We start from the raw sequence: 11,682 nt of genomic DNA on the forward strand, positions 1-11,682 counted from the left end.
AATAAGAAATTCGGTATTTAAATTTTTTTATTTTTTTCAAAAATATTTTTTTTCCGGATTAATCCCGGGAAAAAATGATCAGACCTGATCAGACATGAACAGGCATGAGTCTTCAGGCCTGATCAGACATGAAAAATGACCATGCCTGACCAGGCCTGATCAGGCATGTTCAGGTCTGATCAGGTATGTTCATGTCTGTTCATGCCCATCCGGGTAAAAAAATTATATATAAAAAATGGCCCTATATAATTATATATAATTATGTATAACTATATTCAATTATATATGTATATAATTATTGCTATAAAAATAAAAAAAATAAAAAATTCGGGCGTGTGCAGGATTTGAACCGTGGACCTTGCGCTCGAAAGTGTAACTCGCTACCCACTGACCTAAGAGATTTAGTTGAAAAGTAGGTTTCGTATAAACTTCAAGTAATAAAAATCTTATACGTGATAGATTCTTGGTCAACAAAATTTTAGATCTATGAGCAGACATGAACAGACATGAACATATATGACCAGGCATGAACAGGCATGGACAGGAATGATCAGGCATGAGCGTATTTAACGCTTCAGGCATGAACAGGCATGAACAGACATGACCAGGCATGGACAGGTATGATCAGGCATGAGCGTATTTAACGCTTCAGACATGACCAGGCATGAACAGGTATGAACAGGCATGATCAGATCTGACTGTATTTAACGCTTCAGATATAAACAGTCATGAACAGGCATGGACAGGTATGAACAGGCATGATCAGACCTGGGTGTATTCAACGCTTTAGACATGAACAGGCATGGACAGGTATGATCAGGCCTGATCATGTCTAATTTCAGGCCTAATCATACATGATCAGGTCTAATTTCAGGCCTGATCATACATGAACAGGCATGGTCAGGTCTGATCATTTTTTCCCGGGATAATTTTGACATCACCCATATGTCATATTAACGTCATAGAATGCCACACAGACATCACATTTACGTCATGTTTACGTCATTAGTTTTACATCATAATCTTACGTAAAAAAGTGCTAAATAATGAGTCAAACCTGACTAATATCTTATGTGAATGATGACATAGCGAAACGTCACTCTGATGTCAAATTCACGTCAATGTGTTTCCTGGGTATACTATTATAAATTGTCTATAAAATCAAGTCTAAATGATATCAGCATACTTATTTCTAAAATTAGAAAAAAAAATTATTTCGGGCAGTAAATATCTTATTTTAAACATTGAAATTTGTGAAAATTGTCTTTTTTAAAATATTAAACTGTTAATCAAATAAAAAGTTTTGTTTCCTTATTGTATCTGTGTTATTATAAATTTATAAACTATACATACATTCAATAGAAATATGATCAAATAAAAACTATCTTTTCTAATAAAAATTAGTTAATTTTTATTCTTGTGACTTATAATTCAATTGTACACTTTTATATTTCTTATAATTAACAATTTTATGATCATTTTTATCAAATTTATACTTTCAATACATGCAAAAATTGTACAGAGAATTTAATTACATATTATGACATGATATATAACGTAAAAGCAGGGCAGGAATGATCAAGTTTTCCTAGACAAAATGCTGGACTACACTAAATGTTCCTTTTCCAGAGCAATCATCTCATTCCGTTTCCATTGCATGAATAATAGACCAGTTTTACTCCTAGGCTACCTAAAATTCGATGCTATGTAGAATTAAATTTTTTTTTAAATTTCTAAAAATCGAAAGAAATGAAAAAATCGAAAATGTGATGAAATCAGTGAATTGGAAATTTTTTTATTAACAAAAAACTAAAAAAAAAACAATTTCGCTCATCTTCAATTAATTTTCAAACTTATTAACTGCATTAAAATGCAACATATAAATTGCTGGTATTGTAAAACAAATCTCACAGATAATATAGAAAATAAAAACTTACCCTAAATGTCTTCATTTAATTTTCTAAAAATAACATTTTTCCCCTCCGGGCGAAAAGCGTCAACTTTTGTCCTGTTGTGCGAAACGAAGTTGCCGCTTTCCGCCTCCTTGAGAAGAAAAATAGTATTGACACCTTGGGCAGTAAATAAGAAAGCCTCAGATCACATGCTTGTTGACCTAGGCTTCGCCTAACAATTACATGAGATCTAAGAGATTTCTTACTTTACTGCCCTAGGTGTAAAATATACTATTTTATAAAATAAATAAAGACATCTAGGGTAAATGTTTTTTTTTCTATATTATCTGTGATGTTTTTTTTATATGTTGCATTTTAATACATTTAATAGGTTTAAAAATTAATTGAATATAAGTGGATTTGATTTTTTTTTTTAGTTTTTTGTTAATAAAAAATTTCCAATCCGCTGATTTCATCACAGTGTTGATGTTTTCATTTCTTTCGATTTTTAGAAATTAAAAAAAAATTTAATTCTACATAGCATCGAAGTTTAGGTAGCCTAGGAGTCACATGACTAGTCTATAAGGAATTATCTTTGGAGAAGGGTACATAATTCATAAGTATTTGGTTATTTAAAAATTGAAGTATAAAATTATAATTTATAACTAAGGCAATAATTAGCTAATGTCAGTTAATTCCAGAACCTGTTTTCAAGAATGCATAAAGCCCAATTGCCAAAATCGTAACGACAGTAATAGTTCGATAACCTTTGAAATGATATGGCAATCTTGATTGTGGTAATGACACTTTAAGTTGACGTTGCTTTTCTGACTTTCTTTTACTATCTTCCGCTTTTAGTTTCCATTCTTGTTCTTTACGCCGTCGTTTTTTATCATAATCATGTACATTTTTTATTATTGATACTGGTGGATAATCACGATACAAAGTTTCGGCATTTATTAACAAATTTTCAAAAGGCAAATCACTTGGTAGCTGAAAAATATTGTTTTAATAATTTATAAAAAAAATATTTCGGGAAGGCATAAGTTGCCTACATTGTTTTTGCTGAATCTATCAAATGACTACATTATTTTTTGTACATTATAAATGCTTACTGCTCAATTTCTTCTCAGTTGTCTACTACTAGTACAACTATTGCATAGTTAGGATACTAAGATAGTCTTGATGTAGCAAGAGCAATGTTTTTAGATGAGTCGTAGGGTCAAATGCACGTGCCGAAGGCTAAAGACTATCTGAGTGTCCTACTATGTACTATATTTTATTCAACAATTACCTGATATACGCGATTAATGACAACCTGCGAAGGGAAGTCTATGGCTGTTTAGCGATACGGTGCACCCACGAAATTACAACAAACCATCGACTCTCAAATTCAGAATTCATATTTAATTGATTTAAAATTTACTCGGATGTTTTAATTATTAATTTAGATATTTATTAATAATAAAAATACAACAACCACGCGGTACAGTACTCTACATATGATGAATCGAAGTAACCATGTTTAGTGTACTAGCTGTTCAACATACAATTGGTCAAAAAATTTCAAGTTGCTCAACGAGTTTTTATCATGTTTAATAAATGGAGCTCAGTCGAAAATCTTGAGACGCGTTGTGAAATTTTATTATAACACTCACTTTTTGTAACGCCGGTGGAAAACGAGGAAATCTACTTTGACTTTACTCAACTTCTTTGCACCGGTCAATAAACAGTCGTTAAGTAAAATTGCGTAACCCCGGATAGCCACCTTAACCGTGAGTTAACTTTAAGCTACGGCCGTATTTTGAAGCCAACTTAAAGGAAAGTGTTGAATAGCAAACAGTTACAGTTAAGTTGACAGTGAATCGTCTGTAACTTGAATTCAATTTGACTACAAGTGTTACTGTCAGGCAATGACGTTAAGTTGATTGAAAGTTTCACTTCAAATTGACGCAAGTTTTTCTGTCAAATTACATTCAGATGACAGCAGTTGTTTTGCATCAACTTGCACGCAAGTATTATCCAGCCAAGGCTTGCCGGAAACTTGTCTTCAAGCTAGCCGAAAGTGTTCCACTACAGAACTTGCTGAGCAATTATATTTAAAGTGTGGCTCTCAGGAACAGTGCGTTGAATAAAATTCATTTTCTACGGTTCTATTGCCTACTTAAAAATAATTAATAATGTTCAATTGACTACTATTTAATCATGTACTCAAACCAAAGGAATATCTAATTAATATATTTATATTCAATTGTTGAATAAAGTATAGTGCATAGCACGTGGGTTAAGTCTGTATCCGTCAAACACAATGTTTTTAACACGAGTCATAGGTGCACACGCACGAGCGCCAGCGAACGTGTGCACCTATGACTCGTGTTAAAAACATTGTGCTCCCGGATAAAGACCCACTTAACCCACTCGCTATGCAATGTACTATTAGCAGGCAATTGAGTAGTAAGAAATTAAGCAGTAAGCATTTATAACGTACGAAATAGTATATTATACACCAAGGAAGGAAAGTAGAACATAATTGCGTATATAGATGCCTGCCCGAGGGAAGAACAGCACATGCGCTAATTTTTATCATTTGTTTTCTTATAAGAGAAAAGAACAACTTTGTTCCCTCTAAACAGGGCAGGAATTTATGCTTTCGGTGCAGGTATGGTGAAAAAATATTGTAGGCATTTGATACATTTAGCAAAAACAGTGTAAGAAATTGATGTCTTCTCAAAAATTTCTACTAATTAAGAAAAATACATGAAAATATTTACTGTACATAACACTTTATGCGTATGTCCCATATCTGGTGTAGTATTAAATATTTCATTAGCTCTATGGGCAACAATTATAGTACTAAGATACAGAGGCATTAATAATGGAGAACTAAGAAAGAAATCGAACAACCGATGCAGTAAACTTCGATTTTCAGAATATTTATGAGCGTACCACGTTGTGTACTCTGCCAAAGCAAAATGTGGAAATAATTCTACGCTGTTAAATTATAATTATTAATTTTTTTTCTTTTTTTTTTTAAATTCATGTCTGTAATAAGAAACTTTACTTTTCAAGGTGTTCCAATAAAGATGGATGCACTCTTTCTAAGAGAGCAAATATATAAAATAATTCTTGATTAACTTTTTCCATAGTTTGTTCCATAAATCTTTCTAAAAACTCAATTGATATTTTTTCAAGAACATGCAAGCCTGGTTTTAAGCCCATAACGATTAGTACCGTCGCTGCTACATCATTGTAACCTTGATAATAGCTATATACACAAAAATTAGTTTAGAAAAATCTCATATTTATTGTTAATAAATGGAAAATGTTTATATATACTTCATATTCGGGTGCTTATGAAGTACCCAGCAAATAATCTTTGTAAGTTCATTATGAAAGGTATCTATTTCAGACTTAGTTGCATTATGTGGTAAGTGACTGCCACTACGGGCTACGTCTTTTAATATTTGTTGATATATTTCATCTGGTATAAGGGTGTGAATACTGTCTAGCTCTTCACCTACTTTGTTTGATTCATTATCTGTTAATCTTAATATCTTTGGCCATAATATCCTTCGTATATCATCTAAAAATCAGTTTACAAATTTATAAACATTGATTAGAACGAACACTTGAAGAAAAAAAATTGAAATACAAAATTGTCGATTTAGAAAAATAATTGATGATTACTATCAAATTTCCTCTATCTCTGAAATAATCACACAGTAAAAAATATTGTTATTAAATTTACCGTTTACTAAAAGCTGTAATGTTTATTATACTAATAAAAAACTTTTAGTTATAATTTCGAATTATTTCATGTAATGTTAAAATTATTTTTTCGCTAAATAAAAACGTGTTTTTGCTTTTTTTTAAAGAAATTAATTGATTTACTATTTACAAGTGATATTAAATATTACGCACGGAAAGAATTTTCGTATGAATATTGTCATGTTATTTATTCTAAAAATTACTCTAAATCGAGCAATCTTGGGCCATTACGACTTTTTACTTTCGAATTACGAAATTTTACTTTTTCAGTGAGTAAAAATCAATCAGATTAATTTTTACTCACAATTACGAGTAAAAATTACACCTAGCGGCTGTCTAAATAAATTCTCTCTAATTCAATTTTTACTCGTAGGTTATGATAAAAAGTTGATTCAATTTATAAAATTTATATTGAATTACGATAAAAATTACAATTAATAGACTGAAATTTTCATAAAAAATCTAAAAATCATCTAATTGCTTTAGAATATGACTTAAAATAAATATTTTGAAAAATAATAAAAAAAAAATTACTCTTATTGTGTTGAAAAAGAAAAGATACAAATTTTATTTTAATTTTAAAATAAATATTAAGTTATAGAGAGATACAGAGATCGTCTTTTTTTTCCAAGCCTACGTTTGTGTGCGTAACATGTAAGTTGTCGCGAGCAAAATAAAAGACATTTAATTGAAGCCGATATTAACCGATGATTAACGGAGCTCCGAGTCTCGAGACTACTAAAATATTACTCTGCAGTCTAGAGTAAAAATTACTTCCATAGATAAGAAAATTTACTTGAGTTATAAGCAGTTTTTCATCAAAAAGCTAATGGGTTTAAAAGAATGGTATATTGGGGAGTAAAAATTAATTGTATGGAGTAAAAATGAATAGATTAAGATGAGATATTCACAATAATCGATTAAATAATAAGACTTTTAAAAAATTACTCAGTAGTAGAGTAAAACATGGTCTAGCAACGTTAATATTTAAACAAAAAATATTAAATTTAAAACAAAAAATACTAATTTTTTGCAACGGCCCAGGATTACTCGAAATTACAGAGTAATTTTTATCAAAAAATACTTTCCGTGCGTGATTTTTTCTTAATCCGACTTTAATAAAAACATTGTTTACTATCAAAAAATAGTTGGATGTTAAATAATAATTGTTGTCACTATCGATGACCTCAAAATTACATATAAATTATATTTACTGAATATCCATAGCACAAAAATAAAATATAAAAGTTAACATTTTTTTAGTGTCGCCACTGACATTAAAAAAGTGTTGAATTTACTTCTCGTATTACTTGAAATTTGTGTTGAAATTTTAACACAAGTAGTCTGAGTTAGAAAATAACATAAATATTGTTTGGCCCGTTTCTAACACACAGGTTGTGTTGATTTTAACACAATATTTTTTACTGTGCAGTTTACAAATTTTTAAATATTTATTAGAATGAATACTTGAAAAAAAAGTTGAAGTACAATTTTTTGTTAGAAAAGTAATTAATCATTATAATCAAATTTATTTTATCTCTGAAATAATCATATTTATTTATTACCAGTGACAAATCCTAGTTTGCTAGATCCAAGTCGCTTAAAATCACCGTATGTCAGATCTTGCTTGATAACATTGTTTCGTATGACATCTATTTTCAGTCTCTCTAAATGGTTTAGGTCAACTGAATTCGGATAATTATCCAATATTAAATATCTTCGTTATAAATATTTTCATAAATTTTACCTGATGAATTAGTCTCAGCAGTATCAGGTATTTTTGGTATACCATCTATCCATGCTGGATATGAATCCGGTAAAGAAACGAGAGGAACTCGATTTATATTCTGATCTTGATCATCCATTGCTAGTGTATTTTAATTTGTGGTAATCTTTTTGATAAGACTTTATTATCACCATTAAAATACCACATGCCAATTTAAAATTTTTACAAGTGCACATCATAACTTGTTAAGGAATTGAGACATCTTTTATCGATACCTTATTTTAGAAAAATTTATGATGGTAAGTAATCAATGAACGTAGTATTTGCCATAAAATTATGCAAGTTTATGAACAAAATAAATAACGATTCACATACACAAAAAAAAATTTTCAGTAAAACTTACTAAAAAAATATGTGTTAAAATTATTATAGTAATGTGGAAACGGAATTAAAATTTCCTAATTAGGTTTTTATTTATGATTTGGAATGGTGAAGAAAAAACTTTTGATTTAAATCTACTATTTGCAATTTTATAATCAATTAAAACTGATCTTTGTACGATTTTCTAAATAAATTGACGTTTATATCAAAATAAAAAACCCGTGTAAAAACAATTCGTTCCAAAAAGATTCCAAAAAAGTTCGGCATGTGGAACTTCTAAAAATGAGACAGATTAGAACTTCGAATGGAACTTTTTTGGAACGTTAGTAATTTTGATGGTAAAAAAAAAGTTTTTATGAGAAAATTTAGAGTCAAAAAAGGACGTTCTTGGAACTTTTTTGGAATTTTTTATGGACGTTTTTTTTGTTCTATAAAAAATTCAAAAGTAGTGATTTTGGAATGCCTTTTTTAGTCCATAAAAAAGTCAAAAGTGGTGATTCTGGAACTTTTTTGGAATGTCCATATAAAATTCCAATAAAGTTCCAAAAACGGCCTTTTTTGACTCTAAATTTGCTCATAAAAACTTTTTTTTTACCATCAAAATTACTAACGTTCCAAAAAAGTTCCATTCGAAGTTCTAATCTGATTCATGTGTAGAAGTTCCACATGCGGAACTTTTTTGGAATCTTTTTGGAACGGATTTTTTTTACACGGGAATGAGCGTTTCGGAATTTCGAAAACTTTGTCAATGATAATTTAAGGCAAATAAAATGATCTACAAAAAAAGTCCTATAACATTTTAAGATAAGTTTGATAGTTTTGCTGGAAAAGTTGAATAATATTGAAATTTACTATGAATTCAACTTCGACCTTGAATAACTTCTGAAGAATTAATATATTGTGTGACAAGGGATGAAACAAGACGATTTTAGACTAGGGTGAGGTTGGCTGACATCACCCGCAGTCTGAAATCGTGTTTTATCCTGAGTCACACACTATATTTTTCATGTTTACCTGCATCTGAACTTCAAGATTCAGTGTCAGCAGCCAGTAAAAAACAAGTTAATTTCAAGCCGATGATGCGGAGAACTGTTATATAGAGAATGAGAAATATGTGATTTACAGTCACTTATTAGATAGTAAATAATACAAAAATATTATTTTCACTCATTTTTTAGTAATTTTATTTGGTTAATTAAAAACTGAAGTGACAAGTAAACAAATGAGAGTAATAAGGCTGCGAATGAACATTAAATATAACTGACACCGAGCAGAAACAATTGTGTTTCTTCCCCAGGGAAAAAACACGCATGTTTCTGCCTGCTGTATGAAGGTATTTTTGGATTACGAATGGTGTTAGAAGTATTTATTTGAGCCAAATAAGATTTATTAATAGTTAATAAATTATTTATTAAATGAGATTTATTTGAGCCAAATAAGCCATTTCTTAATAGTTAATAAATGGCTTATTTGAATAGAAAGAAATGACACATAAAGTTAAGGTTATAACCTTGAATGGAATGAGTGTGATTGTTAGTAAAAATTTATTATAATATTTCATATATTTTATATCTTTTGTATGATAATTTTTATCTTCAATTAACATTAATTGTGTGTATTATTTTCTTTAAAAAAATAAAATTAAACAGTCCTATAAATTATTTGTCATAACCTTACTTAATTAACTTCATGTGTCATTTCTTTCTATTCAAGTAAGCCATTTATTAACTATTAAGAAATGGCTTATTTGGCTCAAATACATCTCATTTAATAAATCATTTATTAACTATTAATAAATATTTATTTGACTCAAATAAATACTTCTAACAGTGAATTCGCTAGCAGTTGTTTGCAGCATCGGCTTGAAATTAGCTTGTTTCGACGGGCTGTGAGACCTGAAACTTTAAGTTTCGATGCTGGTATCATGAAAAAAAAAATTTTTTCCATGTTAAATGTACGTTGATTCCCAAAAAAAAATTTTTTTGCTATGCCCTTGTGGCTCCCGGGACCCACCTCGGATGCCATAAGGGCATATAAAAAAAATTTTTTTTTGGGAATCAACGTACATTTGTATGAAACGTGCAGAAATGCGAAAAAAAAATTTTCGCTTAACTAAAAATTTTCTTGGACTTAGAAAAAATAACAGAATTTTTTTTATATGCCCTTATGGCATCCGAGGTGGGTCCCGGGAGCCATAAGGGCATATAAAAAAATTTTTTTTCGGGAATCGATGTATTTTCGTCCGAAATGTGCAGAAATGCAAAAAAAAAAAAATTTATATGCCCTTATGGTTCCGGGGTGCCATAAGGGCATATAACTTGTTATATGCCCTTATGGCATCTGTAACGCGATATATATATATATATATATATATTTTTAAGAGAATAAGGAAAATTTTGTTCCCGCCATATCTATATGATAGAATTATCTATATCATTCGAATCATATTTAAATTACGCGAGAAAAAAGACGATCGTATTTATGTTCTTTAAATAAATTAATACTTTAATTATTCAGTCACTAAATATGACTGAATGTCACTGAAAATATATAGCTATATTATTTATATCGCGTCGCTGATTCTAAAATGACAGATTTTTATATTTCCTTTTGGTTTTAGAAAGCTTCTCAAAGCCAAAAAAGTGTGCACAGAAAAAAAAAGGATTCATTGACACAAAAAATCTTTACTCGAATAAAGAAAATTTTTACTTACCCCAAGAAATTTTTTGCATTATGAATCGAAAACAAAAATTTATTCAGAACTAGAAAAAATTACTTGATGCAAGGAATCATTTTTTGACCAAAAAAATCTTTTCTCGCCCCAAGACAATTTTTATATTTAATTGATAATGCATAAAATTTCTTGGTGCAAATTAAAATTTTTTGCGGCAAGAAATCTTTCTTTTCTGCGTATTTTATAAATTTAATAGTGATATTTGGACAGTCACGTAGTGACTGCAGGTTTCTCGTATATATAAATCTATATGAATTTATCTCGAAAGGAGTCAAATGCAGATGACAAATCGGATAACCTATAAATTAAGAAATAATCATTTGATTATATTTCAATACGTACTTCGTTCGTCAGTAGTTTTGAACCTTATCTCTTATCGGAAAATAATTTATGTCAGTGCCACAATGCAAAATTTTAATTATCATTAATTTTTAACATGAATCGTTAAATTTAATAATGAGACTTATGGACGTTCCTCAAAGAAAGTGATAAATTAAAATGTATTCAACAACAATTTTGTTTAAATTTTGAACTTCAACGAACTTTAGTGCACATTGACAACAAGAACTTAATTTTTTTTTCTGCACACTTTCTGGAGTTTTTTATTCCAAAGAATCCTGATTTTGAACTGAAATATATGTTTATGTATAAATATTTATGAATCTTTTACATTTACTATTAAATAAACAATATCTGCAGATCAATTTACCATTACTATAAATTTAGTATTTGCTACTATTTGAACTGTCAATTAATTACATATGACAACTTACGTTTAGAGATTCAGATGTTTAATAAAGTCTACATTATCATGTTATATTAAATAGATTTTATATATTTCAGTAAAGTAGTACCATCAAAACTATTAGATTAAGGAAATATAAATTGTAATTTATCTTCGTATGTTTACTTCTACTAGCTGATGACATTTAATGCTTGACGTTACCCATTGTATAGACTGTGTTTTCAACACTTTTTTTACTACCCATGCTGTTATGTCCTCAGTGGCATCAGGTGCCTCCACCTGTTAATTAATTAGTGAACTTGAGATCCATAAATAGGCGCGCATTTAAATTTCATTTGAAATCATATATTAATATCTTCCTACACTTATTGCGTCTTATCAATATTTAGTCAATAGTTTAAATAATAAATCGTCGTGGCACATACTTATTAAATTA

At 29.4% G+C, this 11,682-nt stretch overlaps 1 protein-coding gene across 6 annotated transcripts; it reads right to left on the minus strand.

The window, feature by feature from the left end:
* Window positions 1–1,398: 1,398 nt before the first annotated feature.
* LOC130672997 (TBC1 domain family member 20) lies at window positions 1,399–11,468 on the minus strand. Of its 6 annotated transcripts, none has more exons than XM_057477842.1 (8): window positions 11,275–11,466; window positions 10,844–11,129; window positions 7,408–7,661; window positions 7,226–7,327; window positions 5,229–5,475; window positions 4,954–5,157; window positions 4,664–4,883; window positions 1,399–2,885 (listed from the first exon to the last, which is right to left on the minus strand). In XM_057477842.1, the coding sequence occupies exons 3-8, from the start codon at window positions 7,523–7,525 to the stop codon at window positions 2,580–2,582; spliced, it is 1,197 nt and encodes a 398-aa protein (XP_057333825.1). In that variant the 5' UTR covers window positions 7,526–7,661; window positions 10,844–11,129; window positions 11,275–11,466; the 3' UTR covers window positions 1,399–2,579. The 6 variants fall into 6 exon arrangements, with proteins under 6 accessions (XP_057333825.1, XP_057333822.1, XP_057333823.1 ...); XM_057477839.1 differs by having other exon boundaries at window positions 7,226–7,345; XM_057477840.1 differs by having other exon boundaries at window positions 7,226–7,345; window positions 11,211–11,466.
* Window positions 11,469–11,682: the final 214 nt, after the last annotated feature.

This window comes from Microplitis mediator, chromosome 8 (genome assembly GCF_029852145.1).
Source record: "Microplitis mediator isolate UGA2020A chromosome 8, iyMicMedi2.1, whole genome shotgun sequence".
Taxonomy (NCBI): domain Eukaryota; kingdom Metazoa; phylum Arthropoda; class Insecta; order Hymenoptera; family Braconidae; genus Microplitis; species Microplitis mediator.

What these genes read in the sequence shown, in the direction of transcription:
- LOC130672997 (XM_057477841.1), bottom strand. Translation starts at nt 7,525, where the DNA reads ATGGATGATCAAGATCAGAATATAAATCGAGTTCCTCTCGTTTCTTTA. An exon ending in CAAACTAGGATTTGTCACTG is followed by an intron (nt 5,476 to 7,225) that starts GTAATAAATAAA and finishes ACTGATTTTTAG; the next exon opens with ATGATATACGAAGGATATTA. An exon ending in CGCATAAAGTGTTATGTACA is followed by an intron (nt 2,886 to 4,663) that starts GTAAATATTTTC and finishes AATATTTTTCAG; the next exon opens with CTACCAAGTGATTTGCCTTT.